The sequence below is a fragment of the Elephantulus edwardii genome, unplaced genomic scaffold (genome assembly GCF_000299155.1).
Source record: "Elephantulus edwardii isolate Elephantulus edwardi_28Jun2011 unplaced genomic scaffold, EleEdw1.0 scaffold00037, whole genome shotgun sequence".
In the NCBI taxonomy this organism is placed as follows: Eukaryota; Metazoa; Chordata; class Mammalia; order Macroscelidea; family Macroscelididae; genus Elephantulus; species Elephantulus edwardii.
In genome coordinates, this window is record NW_006399787.1 from 10417129 (window position 1) to 10440331 (window position 23203).

The 23203-nt window shown below is 42.7% G+C and overlaps 3 protein-coding genes across 3 annotated transcripts in view; 2 read left to right on the forward strand and 1 right to left on the reverse strand.

Annotated features, from left to right (window-relative positions):
- Positions 1-12074, forward strand: part of NEK9 (NIMA-related kinase 9) — a 59692-nt gene extending 47618 nt beyond the window's left edge. The window contains exons 19-22 of the mRNA XM_006884671.1: positions 1338-1537; positions 2590-2751; positions 7416-7622; positions 11114-12074. Coding sequence (XP_006884733.1) covers positions 1338-1537; positions 2590-2751; positions 7416-7622; positions 11114-11236 — 692 coding nt within the window. The 3' untranslated portion in view covers positions 11237-12074. The remainder of the gene's footprint in view (positions 1-1337; positions 1538-2589; positions 2752-7415; positions 7623-11113) is intronic.
- A 5888-nt stretch (positions 12075-17962) lies between these two features.
- The window catches only part of ZC2HC1C (zinc finger, C2HC-type containing 1C), an 18420-nt gene continuing 13179 nt past the window's right edge, over positions 17963-23203 (reverse strand). The window contains exon 2 of the mRNA XM_006884673.1: positions 17963-18226. Coding sequence (XP_006884735.1) covers positions 17963-18226 — 264 coding nt within the window. The remainder of the gene's footprint in view (positions 18227-23203) is intronic.
- On the forward strand, positions 20850-21092 carry LOC102877482 (NADH dehydrogenase [ubiquinone] 1 alpha subcomplex subunit 3-like). Its single transcript, XM_006884672.1, has one exon. It carries the CDS (start codon positions 20850-20852, stop codon positions 21090-21092), a length of 243 nt encoding a protein of 80 aa, XP_006884734.1.

Genomic DNA, 23203 nt, shown 5'->3' on the forward strand with positions numbered 1-23203 from the left:
TTCTTGACATTGAGCCTCAGTCCATACTGAAGGCTGCAGTCCTTGACCCTTCGCAGCAAGTGCATGAGGTCCTCCTCAGTTTCAGCAAGCAAGGTTGTATCATCTGCATAACGGAGATTGTTAATAGATCTTCCACCAATCCTGATGCCACAATTCTCCTGGTTGTAGGGGAAAAATAGTTTTTATGTTTATCTCAAATGTAATGTTTAAAACGGAAGAGAGCAAGCTTGAGAGCTTCTTTTGCCATGTTCACTGTTGCTGTCTAAGAAGGGTCAGAGTGTGATGCACTGAGCTCTGAATCCAAGTGATTGCAGACAGTCCTTTGCGGTTAACCTTGGACTAAACCATCTAGGTGTCTGCCTTTTAGTTGGGAAAAATTTAGTTTCTTAATTGTTTTCCTTTAACCCATATTAAAATTCCATTTTATTCCCTTATCACACATGAGGTAGTCCATTTTTTTAAGTTGGAATGTGCTGGCTGTGAAGGAAATAACCATATTTTAAAACTTTATACAAATAGTCCTCAGAAAGGGAGCTCTTCTTGACACAGCCTGGTAAACAAAAGATAGATGGTTCCAACCCATCAGCCACTCCAGGTAAGAAAGATGTGGTGCTTTAGGAAGTGCCATAAAGCAGTTCTGGGCTTCCCTGGAATGTCACTCAGATTTGGAATTGGCCTGAGGATGACAGGTAGTGCTCAAAGATTTAGTCTCATATGAATGTTGAAGATGGACCTCAAAAGTTAGTGGTCAGTTTAACAACTTTAAAAAGGTTTGTGGAAGAACTTTTTATGAAAGATGAACCCCTGTGGAAGATGCTAGACTCTGAATCTGTCTGTTAAAAAAACAGGTTAAACTTGGGTGGTCGATGTTGTGAGCAGTGATAAGGGCCATTGTCCAGTACTGATTTAGGATATTGATAATCTGTACAGACAAAGAGATAATTAATTGCTCGACATAAAAGCAAGTCAGCATTATGAAGATACTGATGCCTCATGCTAGCAACAAGACACTTAGTTTCACATATCTAACTTGCACTGTTGCCATTCACATGTATTTTTAGGAACCATTTTAGGGGGAGGAGTCCCTAGTTGGTGCACACAGTTAATGTACTTGGCTGGTAAACCAGACATTGATTAGAGTTCCTTCGGAAGAAAGGCCTGGTAATCTCCTTCCAAAAAATCAGTCATTGGTATACAGATCTGCTGATACCTAGAAAGTCACCATCAGTCAGAATCAACTTGACAGCAACTGACTGGTTTTTTAAGAGTAGTTGGGGCTTGTGGATGGTAAATCTTTGTCTTATACTCAAGTTCTCTACTTCGGTGCTATTTGTCAGTGGTTCCGAACTCCAGCCCCACAAGTGGTGGTGGTGTTGAAGAGGAAGACAGTCAGCAGGAATCTGAAACTCCTGATCCAAGTGGAGGTTTCCGAGGAACAATGGAAGCAGATCGAGGAATGGAAGGTTTAATCAGTCCCACCGAGGCCGTGGGGATCAGTAGTGGGGCCAGCAGCTCCTGTCCTGGCTGGCTTCGAAAGGTAATTGCTTTGGTAGATAGCACATTAGCTAAAATATCAGACCCTTTGCCAAGGGAAGAAGGGACCTCCCATTATCTCTGTCCTTTTAAGCTGTTACGCAGTAGATCTAATGTGCTGATTTCTGCCTGGGAAGATTTCTACCAAAACTCCCATCCTTTGTTTCTCAACAAGATTCTTTAGGAAATACTCTCAAAGCCATATTACTTAATGAATGTCAGTTAATACAACTTTCCTTGAAGGCATTTTTTAGTGAATGTGAGCAAAAGTTAAGCTTATAGATTTTTAAATGTTGGACCAGTTGAATGTCTTATATTTGGCAAATGGTTCCTGAAACTGAGGTGCAGACAAAAATGTTGGAGTTTATTTATAAGGCTCTTCACAACATATTGATATGCAGAAAAAGATGGAGTATCTGAGCAGTATGACTCTTTTAAGAAACTGTGTCATGCATAGAAGTGTAGCCACAGAATTATATATTGAAAGGTGTAATAGTGGTTACGAGTGATAGAATTGGTGGGTTTTATTCTTTTTTGACTGTATATCCTGCTTTATTTTCTACAGTGGACACTTGTAACTTGTGAACTTCTTAAAATTTTAACCAAAAATAGAAAAAAAGGATTTTCCAGAAAGATTAAAGCTTGATAGTTATTTGAGAATTTAGGGAGGAGGAAACAGCACACTGCTTTGTCGGAACTTTCAGCCTCAACCCTTAGCAGCCTGGCTGTCTGCCCTAGAGCCACCACCTCAGAGCCTCCCCCCCTTGCTGGAGGTATAGAATAAGGATGCTGGGATACTCCGGGCTGTGGTCTTGATGCTGAGCCTGCACTCCCAGCACTGTTAATCATCTGAGGAGAAATGGCAGGTTATAAACAAGTAAAAGGAGATACATTGCTGACCACAACAGTCCAGCCTGCTTGAGAATGATGGTGATAAGACAGAGTGAAAGTGATAGCAAGAGAGACACCTGAGAGAAGCAATAACAAGAGACGGATCTTGGGAGAAAGTAAATCACTGCAAATAGAACTGCTAAGTATTCTTCCTCATCTCCATAGGAGCTGGAAAACGCAGAATTCATCCCCATGCCTGACAGCCCCTCTCCCCTGAGCGCAGCCTTTCCAGAATCTGAGAAAGATACTCTGCCCTACGAAGAGCTGCAAGGACTCAAAGTGGCCTCTGAAGCTCCTTCAGAACACAAGCCTCCAGCGGTTGCCTGGGTAACTGAACTTTTTGCTTTTGAATCACAACTAGATAAACAGCGGCTAAGGGCAACTGAACTTTTTGCTTTTGAATCACAACTAGATAAACAGCGGCTAAGGGCTCTGCCCAGTTCTCCTGGCTTGTCAACACCTGTGTCCACATTGGTCTTTCTGCTGCTCTGTCAGCTCATACTGTCTGCCCAGTAGTGCTTAAAGCCTCTTCCCAAGCTCAGCTGAGTTGCCTTGGAGAGGTATTTACCCTGACACATTTATGAGAGTCCTTTCTATGCCAGAGGGAAAGTCTCCATTCAATCTAGTAAGCATGGCCCTACTACACTGTTGGAGACCCTAAGTGTAAGTAAGGAGAAATGCTCGGTATAGAGAGATAGCAGCAGATGTATACCTGACTTTCACAGAAACTGAACTGTGGTCAATAAAACTATAACCCAGTGTTACCAAACTTTTTCTATAGAGGCCCACATAGTAATTATTTTAGCCTTTCTTTTGCAACTACTCAACTGTGCCTGCATTCCGGTAAAACTGGCAGTAGGCTGGATTTGACCCCTAGGGCTGTTCTTTGCCAACCTCTGCTCTAAGCAAACTACGGTAGACAGAGAAAAGTTTCAGGCTAGGGTCATTAATAAGCTTTCCAGAGGAAAGTAATAAAACTGTGAAACTTTAAGGTGAATGTTTTTATTTTTTATTATTTTTTGTGTGTGTACCGTCAAATCGGATCTGACTGGTACAGGAGGAGATTGTCCCTCCTTCTTCAGCAGAGCAGCTGGTGGATTTGAACCACGCACCTCTGGGATTGCAATGTAAGGTGAATGTTTTAAGTCCTCTGTCAGTTGCTGTTAGGTGTCCCTGAGTTGCTTCCAAATCACCCCAGCTCTGTAACAGCAAGACAAAACATTGCCAGGTCCTGTGCATTGTCCCCACAGTGAAGGCTGTGTTTCATCACAATGTTGTAGCCACTGTGTAACCATTTTTCTGAGAGTCTTCCTCTTTTCCACTGACCACCTTGGCCAAGCACAATGTCCTTCCCCAGGGACTGGCCTTTTATGATAATAGTACATCCAAAGTACGTGAGATGAAAGTCTTGCCATCCTCACTTACAAGGACCATTCTGGCCATACATCTTCTAAGACCAGTTTTTACCTGCTAGTACACAGTGCATTCAGTATTCTTCACCTTAATTCAGAGGTATCAATTTTTTTATCTTCTTTATTCATTGTGCACATTTTTCATACAGATGAAGCTACTGAAAACATCATGGCTCAGGTCAGGAACACCTTAAGGCCTCCAAGTGACGTGGTTACTGTTTAACACTCTAAAGTGATCTTTTGCAGATCTGCCCAATGCTGTCATTTGATTTCTTTGATGCTGCTCCATTGAGCATTGATTGTGGGCTCAAGTAAAATGAAATCCTTGACAGCGTCATTTCAGAAGCTTCAGTATGCATTTAAAAACTGTGTTGGTTAGTGGTATGAATTGCGCTGCCAACACACAGGAACGAGGTTTGAATCTGCCAGCAGCACTGTGGAAGAAAGATGGACAATCTTCTCCCAGGTGACTTTAGAACCTTTGATACCTTGCTGGTCATTACGTACTGTTGTCTGACCTGTTTTTGCTCTGAGAGACACAGGGCCAGCCTGTGGTAACAAGGGGCTTTTCAGGAACAGTAAATCCCATGGAAGAAGACTGCCCGTCCATCTCCTGCAGAGCAGCTAGTGGATTCAAACCTATTGCCTTTGGGATTGCAGCACAGCTTCTTACAGCCACTAGAGTGCCCTTAAATCCTTGGCAATTTTAAACTTTTCTCCATTTATCGTGATACTGCTTACTGACCCAGTTGATGTTTTTAATTTCTTTATGTTGTGTAATCCATACTGAAGACTACTTTTGATCTTTATCAGTAAGTACTTTTAAGTCCTCTTCCCTTTTAGCAAGCAAGGTTGTACGATCTATAAATCTCAGGTTGTTAGCGAGTCTTTCTCCAACCCTGATAGTCTTCATATAGCCTCAGATTCTTTGCTCAAAATACCGATTGAATAAATATAGTAAAAGGAAGCAACCCTGACACTCCCATTTCTGATTTGTAAACACAGTGTCCTCTTGTTTTATTTACACAACTGCCTGGTGTGATTGCTTTGTAGAATTTGAGCCTTGTAGAAGTGTTCTGGTTGTCCCGTTTACTCAGCTCCTCTTAGATTTCTACATGGGATCCACTGCATGTCCTGAATATTGACCCTTACGACTGCAGTGCCCTCCCTGCAGGCAGGAGGACGGTGTTCTATCAGGATTGTTCCAAAACAAAGTATGCTTTTCCCCACATCAGCATTTTAAATGAGAGATGTTTCCTTGGCCTCAGAGCCATAGACTTGGGGGACATCAAGGTCAATTGGCATAACCTCAAAGACAATGTTCTTCATCCTGTTTTGGTGAGAAGTAACTAGGGCATTTAAACTAGGCAAGCAACCAGGTAAGGTACAACTCTTGGTCTCCCTCTGTCCAGAACATGCATAGTTCAAAGGACTAAAGGGCTCAAACCTCAGCCTCCACAACCCTGAAGCCAAAAGAACTCGATGGTGCCCAGCAGCCCCTGCTGACCACTCTGAAAAGAATCCTAACTGACAGTGCCAGATTGAGTAGGGGAAAATGTGGAATAAAATGCTAAAGCTGGCAAGCTCTGGTGGCCTAGTGGCAAGAAGCTGCACTGCTATCTCAGAGGTACACAGTTCAAATCCACCAGATGCTCTGCTAGGGAAGGAGGAACAATCGCCTCCTGTATCAGTCAGATCTGATTTGATGGTACACACAAAAAATAATGAACTAAAATAAATTTTAAAAAAATGCAAAAGCTTAAAAATAATTAGGCTTTCTGATCTGTCAAGAAACTTGTGGCACTCCTATGACTACAGGCCTTAATCGCCGTTGAATCTGTAACAAAAGTCACACTGTTTAAAAAAAAAAGTCACTGTTAGCTCAGTTTTCAACCAAATAATAGGCTGAAAGATGAACAGTATCACCAGGAAGGGGCTCACTCTCGAAAATAACAACCATGTAAGATCAAAAAGGCAGCATCTGCCCAGGGATAGTACTTGGAAGGCAGGAAGAAACAGGACAGAATTAATGGAAATGAGAAACATATGGACGATAAGGGAAGTGTGTGGTTAATTTGTAGATATTATGAAGCAAAATGTGAATGAGTGAATGAAATTTTCTTTGTAAACTTTCAGGTCACAATAAAGAAGTAAGTACAATAGATCAATGAGAGATACTAATGTACTTTAAAATTTGCAAAACCCTCTAAAACTGGTAACAGTTGCTCTTCTTAGATGAGCACTGAGGGATCTCTTTTCCTTTTTTTTTTATTTTAATGAAAGTTTACAGAGACTTTGGATTTCCATTCATATATTGCTGCACACTTTTTTCTCCCTGCCTACCCCTCCTCTCAGTTTGCTCTTCTCCTAAAGAGAGGGGGAAGAAAAAAAACACAAAACCTTTCATTGTTATACAATCCTGCCTCCATCCCAAGTCCACTTTACTATGCAGCTATTATTCTGGACTTTTGTCATGACAATAATACCTAATTATATATTCCTTTTAAACTATTCTGTCCCTCATCTGTTTCAATGCAGTGTACATTATTTATCCACTCTTAAGTTCCCTCCAACTCTGATGTCAGTGTATTTTACAACAGTGGCACTGTGCAGTATTTGTCCTTTTGTGACTGAGATATTTCACTCAGCATAATGTCCTCCAGAGTCATCCATTTTGTATAATATTTCACAAGTTCCTTGTTTTTCAAGGCAGCATAGTACTCCATTTTGTGAATATACCAGTTTCTCTATCCATTCATTTGTTGATGAGCAGTTGGGTTGTTTCCAACAACTCTTTGCTATTATGAACAAAGCAGTCATAAACATGGGCGTGCATATATCTGCTTTGTTGCAGTTTTGGTTTCTTTAGGGTGTATTCCCAGTAGTGGAATTGCTGGGTCAAATGGTATTTCTATTTGCAACTTTTTGAGAAAGCACCATACTGCCTTTCATAGTGGTTGCACCATGTTACACTCCCACTAGCAATGAATAAGGATTCCAGTTTCTCCACACCCTCCCAGCATTTGTTTGCTGCTCTGTTGAATTTTGGCTATTCTTACTGGGGTGAGATATCTCATAATTGTTTTGATTTGCATCTCTCTTAGAGCTAGGGATTTTGAACATTTCTTCATGTATTTGTTCACCATCTGAATGTCCTCTTTGGTGAAGTGTCTGTTCCTGTCTTGTGCCCATTTTTCAATTGGGTTGTTTACCTTTATCTTGTTGTGCTCAAGTAGTCTATAAATTCTAGATATAAGCCCCTTATCAGACATGTCATTACCAAATATTTTTTTCCCCAGTCTATGGCTTCCCTTTTTACCCTGTTGGAGAAGTTTTTGGATGTGCATAGGGATTTGATTCTTAGCAGGTCCCCATTCATCTATTTTATTCTCTCTTGGTCTGCTAAAGAGTCTCTAAAATTGGTAACTGTTGCTCTTCAGAGATGAGCACTGAGGAGTCCCTTGATCTGACTTAGAGCCAGGTGCTTTTGCTTTCTTTACATATTACTTTGTTTTAACTGTTACTTTAAAAACGAGTGTATTGAAAGGAAGTTTGGTGTAATTTCTCTCTCCTCTGCAGCCTCCTCGGTTAACTCCTGCAGTAACATGTGCCAGAAAGGGAACCTCGTTAACGCCCCCTACCTGTGCATGTAGCTCCCTGCAGGTGGAAGTTGAGCGATTACAGGGGCTCGTGTTAAAGTGCCTGGCTGAACAACAGAAGCTACAACAAGAAAACCTCCAGATTTTTACCCAACTCCAGAACAAGAAGTTGGAAGGCGGACGGCAGGTGAGGGTCTTAGATAATTCCATTTCTCTCTTTTGAAGAATCACAGAAACAACACCAAAAAGTAAAAGTAGGCATATTCCTGTGTAGATATTTACCTTTTAATTAACTTTCTAGTGAGTCCCTGAACCCTTGGGCCTGATTCAGGTATCAAGACTGAGTCATTTGCATTATCTGACATCTGCTGGTTTTTTTCTTTTACTTGTTACATACCATCAATTTGGAACCAACTCACAGCTGACCCTTCAGCAGGTTTTCGGTGGCTACAAATCGAGCAGGAAGAGATTGCCCATCTTTCTGCCATGAAGCAGCTGGCAGATTTGAACCACATGCCTTTGGGCTGGCAGCACAATTCCTTATACACTAGGCCACAAGAGCCCCCTTTTACTTTTTGGTATGTAAGATTTTAAACTACAGTACAATGAACACCCATGTACCTACCACCCAGACTCAGCAGCCATGAACATGCTGCTTTTACTTACTTCTGATTATGTGTTTATTGGTAGGTAGGTACATTTTCCTGAATTTAAATAATAAAAATTTTAAATAATCCCTTTTAAATAATAAAAATCCTAATATAGCATCCTCAAATACTTTATTATGTATCTACATATAGTCCCCAAAATAACCACAATTTTTTTATAATTTCTAAGCAAATTAATTTTTTTTTTTTTTTTTTAAATTTTTGTGTGAGTGTACCGTCAAATCAGATCTGACTGGTACAGGAGGAGATTGTCCCTCCTTTTCCCGGCAGAGCATCTGGTGGATTCGAACCGTGAGCCACTGGGATTGTAGTTGCAGCTCCCTGCCACTAGGCCACCAGAGCTCCCCTTAAATTAATATTCTTCATTTTCTTCCAGTTGTTATTGTTGTTGTTAGGTGCTGCTGAGTCACCTACGACCCATAGCAACCTTATGAACAACAAATCTGAACTCTGTCCTACCCTGGCCCATCCTCACACTTCCTGACACATTAGAGCCCACTGCAGCAGTCACCATGTCAACCCACCTGGTCGAGGATCTTCTCCTTCGTCAACCCTCTACCTTTCCTAGCATCATGTACCTCTCCAAGGAATAGCCCCTCCTAGCAATATCCACTACTCCATAGACATTTAAATTTCCTGTTTGCCCATAAAAATGTCCTTTACAATGTTTTTTTTTAACCTAGTTAGAAACCACACATTACATTTCACATTTGGTTATGTCCCTTAAGTCTTTTAGTAATCTAGAATAATCCTTCCCACCATTAGCACGTCATTTTTGTTTTAAAGTATTTTCCTGATACTGAATTATTGAAAAAGCCAGGCCAGATATAGAATAAATTGCACTACATCCTAATTTTGTTTTATTTCCTTGAGGTATTATTTGGTCTCCTATCACCCTATCGTTGCTATAACTAAAAGTTAGATTTAAAGATTTGAGTACATTCAGGTTAAATATTTTTGTTGATTTTTTTTTTAACTTTTTTTTTCTTTTTAAAAAATTTTATTTTATACCGGTTTACTTACAAAGTTCATATAGTTCATATATATTGCTTTTCACACTGGATCTTTCCTCTTTCCTTTACCTATCCCACCACCCATCAAATTGTGTGACTCTATTTTTTTTAAAAAAAAAAAAAGGAAAAAAATTCCTTCATTAGTATACAATTCCCACGTCCCTTCCCCCCACCCCCCACCCCGAGTACTCTTCTATATGCAACCTTAATTCTGGATTCCTGTGCTAACCATAATACTCAATCATATATCACTTCTAATCTGTTCTTTCCCTCATCTATTTCAATACAATATACATAATTTATCCAGATTTTTCTGTCATACCCCCACCCTGATGTCAGACCCATTCTACAACAGTGGCACCATGCAGTATTTGTCCCTTTGTGACTGAGATATTTCACTCAGCATAATGTCCTCCAGGATCACCCACTTTAAATAACATTGCATGAGTTCCTTGTTTTTCAATGCTGCGCAGTATTCCAGTGGGTGGATATACCACAGCTTCTCTATCCATTCGTTTGTCGATGGGCCCTTAGGCTGCTTCCAGCTCTTTGCTATTGTAAACAAAGCTGCAATAAGCATGGGTGTGCACAAAAAAACTTTTAATAAAAAATATTTGTTTTATATTGATTTATTTACAAAGTTCGTATGTACTGTTTTTCACAGTATCCTTGATTCAGATTGTATTTCATGCAATCATTCCCATTCATTATATAAAATTAATAAGCACTGAAATATGCCCACCATTGCCCTGTCTTTCCAGATCCCCACCAGGTCTTTCCCATTTCCTTTACCCACCCCTTCCTCTACCCAGCAGATTGTGCGGCTCTATGATTTCCTCCATGCCCATCCTCACTCCTCTGCTCCTACCCCCGCCCCTTGGATCCTCAGACATGTTTTACTCTATAATAATGGTCTTAGGCAGTATTTTTCCTTATGGGACTTGAGTGTTTGTCCTTATAGGGCTAGAAGTTAGATTTAAAGACGTGAGTACATTCAGGTTAAATATTTTTTGTGAAAATACTTAACTGCTTGCAATATTTTAATGAGTCGTAATATTGTTCTATATAGAGTGAACTAAGAAAAAACAGCTGTCTTGGGTAAAGTACAGCCAGAGTGCTCTTAGAAGCAAGGATGGCGGCACAGCTTTGTCTCTCATACTTTGGGCTTTTGCTAGGAGAGGCTATTCCTGGAAAGGGACATCATGCTAGGAAGGTGGAGAGTCAGCAAATGAGAAGAAGACCCTTAAGGAGATGGATTGACATGGTGACTGCAGCACTGGGCTCAAGTGTATCAGAGATAATGAGGATGGCACAAGATAGGACAGGGCTCAGGTCTATTCATAGGGTCACTATAAGTAATACTCGACAGCACCGAACATGTTCAACAACAAGAGTAAAGAAATAAGGTTCAACTCTTGGCTTTCCCATTTATCAACCATCTGTTTTTTAATGAATTCCTTTGTTTCTTAGAGCTCTCGTTTTTAACTTAGAAAAGAAATACCCACCTTTTGTGGTTGTTTTAAGGAATTAATGTCTGTGAAAGTACTTTGGGAAAGCAGGATACACACTTGTAATACAAAGGGGCATCTGAGAGCTGTAGCATGCAGAAGTGTTTCACTCAAGATTCTAGTTTTTTTTGTGTTTTTGTTTGTTTTTGGGGGGTTTTTAAATTTTTTTTTTTTTCATTATTTTTTGTGTGTACCCTCAAATCAGATCTGACTGGTACAGGAGGACATTGTTCCTCCTTCTCGAGCAGAGCATCTGGTGGATTTGAACTGTGCACCTCTGAACTTGCAGTTGCAGCTTCTTGCCACTAGGCCACCAGAGCTCACCAAGATTCTAGTTTTTGTAACCAAGCAATCAGCACCCTAGAAAATCCTCTAGTCTTGAGTAGTTGGGACAGTTGTTCATTGTACCTGCAGCTAGAGTGTATCTATGGCCTCACAAGACTGTTAGAGGTTAGAATTGAAATTTATAGTCTTGTTTTCTGTGACTAGGTGGGGATGCATTCCAAAGGAACTCAGACATCAAAGGAAGAGATGGAAGTAGATCCAAAGCCTGACTTAGATTCGGATTCCTGGTGCCTCCTGGGAACAGATTCCTGTCGATCCAGCCTCTAGTCTCCTGAGCCTGTACAGCCCCAGGAAACTGGGGTGCAACGAACTTCACAGCACACTTACAAATGCAAAGAGCAGCTTTCCTGGCTTTGTTCACTTGCAGACAAGGAGTGCAAGGCAGAGGCTCCGAAGTCATTTCCATGGACATGTGGAGAGTGGCCCTGCCTTTTAGATAGGATCTAGGAGTCATTTTACTGTCTTGGGGAATGAAAGGGCCCCATGGCCCTGGCTTTGTCCTCAGTGACTGCCATAGCAACAGCAGCTCTGTACCTCATCTGTTGATCCCACCTTTGAAGAAGAGATGCATCGCTCACCTTAGTTGCTCTGGTAGCAGCTTTTATCTCATTTATCATTTTCACCATTGATTGGAAGGTGCCTTGGGAATTCAACGCCAGGCATTTCAACTCTGGGTGATGAGGGAAACATGTAAAGCCGGAGTGGGCCGGTTCCTGGAACCAGGTGCAGCCTGCCCGGGGTCATCTGGATAGTGTTGAAGTGTCCTGAGCAATCCCAGGAGCCCTGGGCCCAGGAAGAAACGTCTGTGGTATCAAAGTATGGCTTGTTTTCTGAAAGCTCAGCTACTTCATGTAGCTAAATGCTCTAGGAGGAGAAGTGGGCCTAGATTGCTTTTCCTTTGAGGTTAGTTGAAATTTTGTGAGAAGGATGGGCAGGTCCCACCTCATCACACAGCTGGAGTGTTGGGCTGTGACCAGTGCAGTATGGATTTCCTGCCTTTGGAAGATGCTGCTAAGAGATGAGGTGAAGAATTAAGTCAGTGGTGCACAAGCATGCCCTTACAAGAAAATGAGGAGGTTCCTTGAGCTCTCCCCTTGTACCATAGGCCCAGAATGACTCTGAGAAGGCTTGTGCCTCCCTCATGGCACTTAGGGGTCTAATCTTGACCTCCACAGTCCTTTTTTTGTGTATCAGTATTTTTCCCATTTTGGTGTTTTATGAATCCATATTGTAACCAATGAATCTTTATCACCTTTCCTAGTTTAATGTCCCAAAACCAGTACCAAAGTATGGGAGTTCAGGAGCTTGCCAAATCATATAGAAATGACATAGAATTCATATGAATGAAATTTGGCTGAGAACCCACTTCTGATCCCATACTCACTGTGTCCTTATAGACAGAAGCAAACTAAGTCCAAAGACAGAAAGTATCCCAAAAGAAAAATCTTCACAGGGAAGTTTCTAGGTAAGCATGTTTGCCTTAAGGATCTGCACTTTGTGTTTCTACGTAGGCTTGTGAAATACTCCTTCAGTAGTTAGGGACACAGGGGCTGCTTTAAGGAGTCTCACATGATACGTCCCTACAGACAGCTATATTTGGTTTCATTTTCCCAAAACAAACCTGTGCCCTATGCAGTGGGAATTCTGCCATTTCACGGGAAGCGTTGGTGTAAAGTCTGCTGCTCGGGGAAACCCCATGCTGGGGACAGCAACTCTGTTGAGTGGGAGCTTTGGGATGATGTTCCTATTGTTTCCTCAGTTCTGGGAAGCCCAGTACAACAGTACTAATGTGATCACTGAAACCTGTTCTTGAAATAAGGGGGAAAAGGCCATCCCTGGAATAAGGTTACAAATTCTCGAAGTTGAGGGATTTGCTATAAACTTGGTTCATCACGTAAATGCAACTTTGATTATATTAAGGACTGACTGGCCTTTCACGTTCCTGTATCCCTCACCATCTCAGCAGGCCTGAGAGGCAGGGTCAGTTTGGGTGTTTTAATCATAGTATTGCTTCTGCTGTGGGACTGAGGGACACAGACATGTTGCTCAGACTGTGGGATAGAAGCGACAGTGAAGGGCCCAGAGCCCTGCTTTTGATCCCGAGGGGCAATATTGCCTAGCGGTGTGATGCTGTGGCCTTTTCCTCTAGCATGTGCACGTAGGAGTCTAGGTTTGCTGAGAATTTAAGTTTCTGTGCCTTAAAGACAATTTGCACTTCCCCAGATTGTGCCTGGGACAGCCATATGCTTTTCCCACCAAATAGCTATGCAAAATCCAGAGGTGGCAGGTATTCGTGCATTGGATAAAGACTGAAAGGAGAGATAGCAGGAAGTGCCTTTGAATAATTTTCTGCTGCTAATTCCTTTTGAAATTTTGTCCCATGTTTCTTTATGCAGTGCTAGATGTTTTAAGTCTTCTAGTAGTATCGCTTTTGAGTTATAACCTGAGTTACTCCTCTGCTTTGATGTTGTTGAAGAACTAGCTTGTTATTTGCCAAAAGTCTGAAAGGTTGAGGGTGGAGTGGTTTGGCATTTTTGTTTTAAATAAACATTTTAAACTCTCATCCAGTGTTGTTCCTCATTAAGCCTGTGTGTGGACCTTAGTCACTCGTAACGAAACACCCCTATTCAAGCCTTCATGAATCTTCATTGATTCTCTACATAAATGAATGAATGCATGCAGAAACAATGCAAGGAACATTTATTTACACAGAAACAGTTTTTACTTCTTCCTCATTTCTTATTCTGGCCAGCAGGACCACTTCTGCTATGGCAGCTTTGCCCACTCCGCAGATTTCTAAAGTGCAACAGTAAAAGTACAGAGGGAGAAATGAGGAATCATTCAAACAGGAAAGGCTCTCACGGTGCACCCCCCCCCAGCAGGCTTTCCCAAGTGATGATGCCCGCTTACGTTATAGAACTGATTTCCTCTCAAAAGAGGTTGAGCTGTATTCATAACCAAGTTAGAACTTTTCTTCACCTAGCATTTCATTAAAGTTGAAAGCAAAAGCTGCCTTAAACCCATGATTCACTTGAGTTACCATATATTCTTATACCTTCGTAATAGAAAAGCTCAGGAGGATGTATTTTAAACTAATTCATTCAAAAGGATTATTCATAATCATCAGCACAGTGTGGGCTGTAGTCGTGATTATAAACCATGTTCCTGCCTGACTTTAAAGCCAAAGACGTTTACTGCTTCATTGATTAGCTATGGAAATAAACAATACTGAACATTAAGCCAGACAGAATCATGACCATTCAGGGGAAGAACACCACCACATCACATCTCAGCTTCCTCCTGTGTACTTAGGAAGAGTCAGGAACCGATGACAGAAAGCAAATGGCTAAAAGTGCTGCATTAAATAGAAAATGCTGCTTCACTCGGCTTGGGGTTTGTCCCTGATACAACTGGTGTAAAACCAGGTGCGAAGGAGGAATCAAGTTAAAGGGACACAACAGGATTGAGGATGTCCTCAACCTCAACTAGTCTCAACAGATCCCTGAATTAGCAGCTCTCAACTATCAGTGAGACTTGGAAATAGAACTGCAAATGGAGGAAGGGCCTCTAGAATGTGCCTGAACATCTGTGGAGAAAGAAATGGTTGGCTACTAACCGGAATGTCAGAGACTCGAACCCACCACTTCATGGAAGAAAGATGTGGCAGTCTACAACGGTAAAGATTTACAGCCTTGGAAGTCTTATGGGACAGTTCTCCTTTTTCCTATAGGATTGCTATGATTTGTAATTGATTAATTACAACAGTAATGAATTTTTTTTATTAAGTTGTTAGCTGCTATTATTTTATTGATTCTTACTGCATTCTTGTGTACAACAGAATAAAACTATTCCTGGTACTATAAAAAAAAAAATAGAAAATGCTGTTGTGCAACAGTACATCAGCACATCGGCTAAGTTTTATTGTGTGATGTTTCCCCCTATTGTTTAACCTATTAAACTCAAAGTTACAGTCTTCATTTTTTGAACAATTTGTTGGACATTCTTGGACAAATAGACAACTAACTTGTTCATCGAGTCAGAGCTGACCCATAGCTGACTCTCCAGTGGGTTTCTGGAGACAGAGCAGCTGGTGGATTTGATCTGTATACTTTTGTGATTGCAGCCTAGCCTCTTGCCACTAGCGTCTAGGCTACTAGAGCTCCCTACAGATACTAACTTGCAGCATTTATTCTTTTATCCATGGCTCTGCTATCCAGATTTAGAAAAGGGGCCCTAACCTGATCGAGCAAAATTTTAAAAACAAAAAGATATTCCTAGATTCAGCCTCCAATTTAGAAACGCATTTGATCAGCAATACGGGGTTAGAACCCAGTTAGAAGTCTTCTGCAGCAGCCAGATTCTACAGAGGTTTGTTTGCTGGTTCTGGTAAGGAGTAAGGTGGAATGTTGACTCGCTAATGGGTATGAAATAATTTAATTCGGCCTCCTATTTAAAACACATTTGGTCAGCAGTATAGGGCTGGAACATAGTTTGGAAGTCATCTACAGCAGCCAGATTCTGCTGTTGGCCTAGTGAATAGAAAGTAATGCTACCAAGCCATAGGCAGGTGATTTTAATCTGCAGCCCTCAGGCCTGATTTGAATTGGTTTTGGTCAAACATTCTTCTAAGTGGTACAGCGCTGGTCTGTGCATTGCTGTACAAAGGTAATTCCTGCTTGTTATCATGCTGAACACTGATACTGATGTGTCAAATGCGATAATGGTTACCCATGGTGGACAGGGTTTGGTGGAGCTTCCCGATTAAAACAGGCTTGGAAGCAGGAGTGGCATCCACTTCTGAAATAGCTTGCCTCTGGAAACCCTATGAACTTGGAGAAATGAAAGTTACACAAGTGTTCAGGTCTTTCATTCATAAGGTCACTATGAGTCGTTTACGATGACTCGACAGCACTTAACAACAACACAAACATTTAGAGATCAAAGGGGAACCCAAGGCTCTCTTGAAAGTCTTCAGTTACCCAAGAATAACTGCTTGCTTTTTTTTTATTTTTATTATTTTTGTGTGAGTGTACCGTCAAATCAGATCTGACTGGTGCAGGAGGAGATTGACCCTCCTTCCCCGGCAGAGCATCTGGTGGATTGTAGTTGCAGCTTCTTACCACTGAATAACTGCTTTCTTGTGTATTTCACAATCACATTCCCACATGTAACTTTTGTACCCCCTAGAAAGCCCTGATGATACCCAGAAAGCCCAAGTACCTGGGTGCCAGGCAGTGAGGGTTAGGGGGCTGTGATGGTATAAGAGGATCAGCTGATTTTTTAACCCCATCTAACCTGGTGCCTTCTGGCTTCTTGGCCCAGTGTTTTTAGAGCTGCTGGTTTTTCCAAGAGATGTTCCAGATCTCCATTTGTAAATACTCTATTTTTAATGCAGATAAAACACATCCAGGGACAAAGCAAGGAGTCCTAGTGGTACAGTCATTAATTAAGTATGTCATTGCTAACCAAAAAGTTGATGGTTCAAAGCCTTCAGCTGCTGCACAGGAGAAAAATGTGTCTGCTCTATAAAGACTGAATCGGAAACCCCATGGACAGTTTTACTGTGTCCTACAGGATCACTGTGAATCGCCACTCGCTGGACATAGAGTTGCATGTTTTAGGGTGACATAAAGCAGTACAGAGGTTAACACTTTGTAACATTAGCAACAGCTCATTTATGCCATCTACTGCTTTCATCAGCAAGTATTAAAAAAGTGTTGTCCTTCATGTAACTTGCCTGGAGAATGTATAAGGTCCCCTGGTGACAGAGTGGTTAAAATGCTTGGCTGTTAACCCTAAGACTGGTGGTTTGGACCAGTTGGTCCACATGAGAAATGTTCACAGTCTGCTTGGGCAGCCTTGGGTATCTTAGAGGTGGATCTGTCCATCTGTCAGGGTTACCAGGAGTCACATCAGAACTGATTGAACAGCAGTCATTGGGTTTGGAGAATGTGCGTTAGTGTCAAGTTCCCAGAAGGCCTGTACACAATACCTCTATCCTTCTGGAACAAAAAGAACACACCGCATTCAATAGATGCTGTCATGTATTTCCTGTCTTACCCCAGCCCTACCCCTAGCCTAGTGTCTTGCTAAATCCTTAAATTCATATTTCAAATCCAAGTTTACACTCTAAATTAGAAGTTTACTGTGGCATAGACAGGGACATGTGACACTGCAATCTCCGAGCTTGCTTTGGTTTTTGGAGGATTTTGCTGCCTCGTTTAGGCAGCCATCCAGCCAGCCTGATTTGAAAGCAGTGCTAGCAACGGCTGCAACTCAAGACTTCTCCACCCCACTTCCTTTTTTCACATATGAAACCCATTAGACAAGAACAACTACAAAGAGCATAGTGTACTTTCCCCCACCCCTTCCGTAAAGTACATAAAGACGAGGTTTCCTTTCATATGCACTACACCACAGGGATGGTTTAGGATCTATTCACGGGTCCTTTAACCTGACATATTCACACTGTCTTGACCAGAATCAGTGCACCAGGAAGGTTGAGAAGACTTCCATCAATACTGGAAAAATCTTACCTGTTAGAAAAGGTGCCATTTGAGTGACCCTGATCCTCTGACACCCACTCATCCTAATTGTCCAGAATCTTGCAGGAGCAAAGGGAGTTCATCAGAGCCACAGGCAGCAGCAGTGCCCAGAGGGAAATGCCATGAAATGCAGGCTCCACTCTAGCATAAAACACGAGCTAGGCTGGTGAGCAGAGAGCTTTAATGTAGGTTGCTCCCTACCCAGCACCCATTGTTGGGAACTAACACAAGGGATGTCAATCTAAAGGTGGTGGTGCAGTAGGAAGCTGGGGCTGCCTTCACCTCCTGTGGCTTAACAGTGGGGCTCCCTGCACCAGCGTCAGCTCTGCAGGAAGGTCTGGGAAATGTTAGAGGAGTTCTCCTGCTTTGCATCAGGTGTCTTTCCTGCTGTTCACTCCTGAAGAGAAGTGGAGTCTTCTGAACTTGCCAGGAGGTTCCCACTGTCAGCTCAGCTGTAATGCTTTCTTGGAGGTGAAGGGCGGTTCTTGATGGTCTTACATTTGGGAATGTGTCGCTCAGCCACTCTGGGAGCGAAATAGCGGCTACAGTGACAACACTGAATATAGTCTGGATTTTCTGCAGGCAGGATGGGGGGCAAGTCCGAGAGGTTTCCACCTTTGGCAATCACCTGCTGGATTTCTCGAGCCTGCCGGAGGGTGCGGATGAAAGATTCATGCTTCTGTCTCCATGTGCTCTTCCGAGGAGGTTCAGCCTAAAACGTATAAGACTGATCATCCAAATTGGCATGTCTCTCATCTCCTTCCCAAGTCCCCATTATAATGATGGTAAGGAAATGAAAAAGGTGCTAACTAACAAGGCCAAAGAGAACTAGACGGGACCAGCAGTGGCTAATGGCCTGCCAGAGTGGAGGGCTCTAAACCTAGAGCCTGGCTGTCTCCTTTCAAGGAAGGAGGTCTGTCCTTTTGGGGTGAAACTTTCTAATAAATCTACCATTACTATTTTACCCTCATTTCTGCCTTTTAGTCTCTTTCTTCTCATCCCTGTGCTCGGTCTGTGCTTTCATGCTCCAGACACTACAGTCTGCTCCCCTAAGAAACACTAAAATTGCTGTACGCTGCTCTACTTTGGTACTCGAATGCCATTCTCTTCTCTAGTCTAATCAGTCAAGCACAATTCTTTTGCCCCTACGAGAAGGGTGAACTAAGTCCTTACTGTTAAGGCCAATTATCTTTAGTGCCTTCTGATCAAGCTCTCCAGGACTTCCTGACTTCAAGAGACTATAGCTTTTCTAGGAAGGACTGCTGGGACAATATCCAAGCATGCAGGCACAGCTGGTTCCTAGGATGGCTGGTGGGAGAAGACTGCTCTAATGGGCTACGCTCTGTGTGGGCAAACCCAAATCATGTGAAGAAGCATTCAAAAACAGTGCAGGCAAAGAGATCACCTGTCTAGGACACCATAAGGCGCCCTGATGGTGTACTGCATGATGTGTTAGGCTGTTAATCTAAAGGTCAGTGGTTCAAATCTACTGGCTACACCTCCAAAAACACATGCCACTTCCTCTTGTAAATATTTACAGTTTCGGAAGGGAGCTCTGGTGGCCTAGTAGCAAGAAGCTGCCCTGCAATCCCAGTGGCACACAGTTTGAATCCACCAGATGCTCTGCTGGAGAAGGAGGGACAATCTCCTATACCAGTCAGATCCGATTTGACGGTACACACACACACACACACACACACACACACACACACATAAAATTTAAAAAAAATATATAGCTTCAGAAACCTAATAGAGGGTCTTCATGAGTTGGAATTAAGGGTGTGACAATGGTTTTGGATTTTGGTTTTTTGGTTATAATAAAGCATACACAGGGCACAGTCAGGAAAATAATTTAGTTGTCACCAAAGACTTCAGTTATTTGGCTGGATAGCTAAGGACAGTAGTCATGGAGGGACATCTAGATCAACTGGTACAACATAGTCCATAAAAACAATCATGTAACCCTATTTTAGCTAACATCTCCATAGTACTGAGAACCAATGAAGTCAGCTGGAGCCTAAGGTGCGCCTGACCCAGGCCATGGTCTTCGCAATTACTTGCTATGCTTCAGAGAGCTGGACAGTGACTAAGGAGACAGAAGAGGAATTGATGCCTTTGAGTTGTGGTGCTGGAGAAGAGTCTTGGACTGCCAAGAAAACAAACAGGTCAGTCTTGGAGAAGGTGAAACCAAGTTTCTCCTTGGAGGCTTTTTAAGCTTGGAGGATTTTTAAGCTCTGTCTCACATATTTTGGGCATGTGGCCAGGAGAGACCAATCCTGGGAGAAGGACATCATGCTCGGAAGGCTAGAGTGACAGTGTGGGAGAGGAAGACCCCGGATGAGATAGAATGACACAGAAACTGGGATAACAGGGGTAGGTGTGTCAGAGTCAGTGAGACTAGCTCTGGATAGGGCAGGCTCCAGAGCCATTGTACATAGGGTCACTGTGAGTTACAGGTGACTTGATGGCACATAACAACAACCACCCTATTTAGGCAAGTAACAGTGGAGTCTTAGCTACAACTATTGATCTCTTCCCATCTGGAGCAAAGATGAATAAAGAATTATTCCAGAGGACAAATGGACCATACAAACCACAGCCTCTACTGGCCTGAGACCAGAAGAACTAGGTGGGGCCTGGCTACAGCTTTGGCCAGGATCACAACCAGAGGTGGTAGATAAAGTGAGAGAAGAATGTAGAACCAAATTAAAAATCTTTTTAAAATGTCAGATTACAGGGATGGGAAGGGGAATTGAAAATGTGCAACAATGAATAAATAAAAGGGAAAGAAGAGGGAGGGGAAATTCCAGATGACTGGTCTGTTTGATGGTGGTGGAAACTTTGAGACTATGACCCTCACGACATCCTTCAGACCTGAAAATGGGCACACCTCTCCATGCCACCTCCCCCATCATGGGTGGCGCTGTTATGAACAATCAGAACACAATCCCTAAAGCAAAGTTCAGAAGGTAAAAAATTACAGGGGGAAAAGGACAGATGGAAGCAGGGAACTCAGGGAAGGATGAGGAAGAGCCCTGGGCTGAGAGAACTGCAACAAATATGAAGAAGCAATCTATGTAAAAAGTGTTGGATGAGAAACATTGCTTTGTAAACTTTAACCCAACCACCATAAAACATTTTTAAAAAAAAGGTTCAAGGCATTTCTCTGACATACACATTTGTCCAAAATCAAAGTGCACTTTCTCATACCTACTATCAGCGTGATTCATACCCTAAGAACATCACACAGCACACTGGACTTCCCCACTGGACATATTTTTCTGAGCCCTTAAAAAGAGCACAGACAGACTCCTGCTGCCGCCGCGGAGGCCACCATGGCAACTAGACTCGCAGCCTTCCTCAAGAATGCCTGGGCCAAGGAGCCGGTGCTGGTCGCGTCCTTCACCATTGCGGGTCTCGCTGTAACTCTGCCCTCCTTAAGCCCCTACACCAAATATGCCTCCATGATTAATGAGATCACCCCCTACAGCTACCCAGTGCCCCTCCGAGATGATGGGAACATGCCTGACGTGCCCAGCCACCCCCAGGACTGCCTCGAGTGGCTGAAGAAACTGTGAGCACCTCTGAAGATGGGAACCCCCATCCTCCAGCACCCAATAAGAACCTGAAAACCAAAAAAAAAGCACAGACATTCTGAAGAAGGCACCTAATCAACATCTGTAAATTGCATATGAAGGAATTGCTGGTGCCTGTTGTGTGTATTGCTGTTGTTATTGTTCTTAAGTGCCATCAAGTCGAGTATGACCCATAGCAACAGATCAACAGATCTGAACCCTGTCCTGTCCTGTGCCATCCTCACACTTCTTGACACACAGCGGCCCTGCAGTCACCATGCCAATGTACCTGGCTGGGGGTCTTCCTCTCCTTCACTGACCCTCCACCCTTCCCAGCATCATGTCCTTCTTCAAGGAACAGCCTCTCATAACAATATATCCAAAGTATGTGAGGTGAAGCCTCATCATTCTTGCCTCCAAAGAGCTCTCTGGATGCACCCTCTCCAAGACATATCTGTTTGATCTTATGGCAATCATGTTTGGTTGACCAATTTTGGTCTGCTGTGTACACTCAGTAGCAATAAAAGTAAAATAATATCATTTAAAAAAGAAAATTTAGTATTAAAAAAATAATAAACTTAAGAGCTTTCAAAATCGGTGACCACCGAGAGACAACCCTTCTCCCCAGCAGAACCCCTGAGAGGTTCAGAATTTGATAGGGAACAGGGTGAGGGGGGGTTTAAGCAAGACTGAAAGCTGGACCCTAAAGCTCCTCTCACACCTTGCACGCCCAAATGTCCCAAAACCCTCATGAGAGAGATCAGGAGTTTGTTTTCTAGAGAAAGTGGACCATTCAGGCTTCAGACTCAGGAAATCGAGACACAAAACAGAAGAGGATTAACTCTGGAGCTGAAAATGAAGATTAAGTGAAAATGACGTGGTTGAGAGTCTCCTTCCCCAACCAGCTCCCACAGTCTCACACCCATCAGTGCTAGTTAAAAGCACTCTGATAAATCTAATCAACAAGCCCATCTAAGTTTAAATATGAATGCTGAGTAAAGGTTCACCAGATAATTAAAGAAACTAATGCCCATTGTGGACAGTGGTGGAGATCCCAGTTTAAGACAAGTTTGAAAGCAGGAGTGACATCCACTTCCTATACCACATGCCTCTGGAAACTATGAACTTGGAGAAATAGCTATAGTTATAGAAAGGCTTCAGGCCTTTTGTTCATGGGGTTGCTATGAGTCGTGCTCAACAATAACAACAACAACATGAAAGAAAGGACCTCTGGTGGCCTACTGGCACGAAACTGTGCTGCAATCCCAAAGGTACAAGGTTCGAGGCCACCAGCCACTCTGCGGGAGAAGGTTGGCCAATCTCCCATGAGGTTAACTGCCTCTGAAAACCCACTGGAGTGTCAGCTATGGGTCGATTCTGATTCTATGGTACACAACAACAATGTGAAAGAGCACAATCAGAGACAAACTTGGGGTGCAGCAACCAAGACAGGAAGCAGAACACCAATTCCCCCCAATCATGCTAACAAAGGAGTGTAGGAACTCCCTAAAACAGCCAGTCACAAAGTCGCAGTTGTTGTTGTCAGTCAGAATTGACTCACAGCTGACCTTGTTGCTGGTTTCAGAAGCTGGAAACATCAGGGGAGGAGAACGCCCATCTTTGTCTCATGGAGCCACTGATGGATTCAAACTGCCAGGGAGCACACCCCCCTCTGGACTATGCCACCAGAGTACACTGTACAGGAGAACCACCAAGGATCCAGAGAGAACTACTGGAACTAGTATAAGTGCTTTTGTTGTTGTGTACCGTCAAGTCGGAGCAGACCCATAGCTGAACCTCCAGCGGGTTTTCAGAGGCTCGGGAGGAGCCTGCCCATCCTTCTCCCATGGAGCTGCTGGTGGATTCAAACCGCATGCCATTGGGATTGCTGTGCAGCTTCTTGCTTCTAGGTCACCAGAGCTCTATTACAAATTTAAAAAAACAAAATAGAAATGTTGTCAAATAATGTTGTGAAAATTTCTCAGAGTGTGATATGTGATCAAGATGAAAAGTAGAAAAGATTGTTGTTGTTGTTGTTGTTGTTGTTGTTGTTATGTGCCGTCGAGTCGCCTGCGACTCATAGCGACCCTATGTACAACAGCCCTAAACTCCAC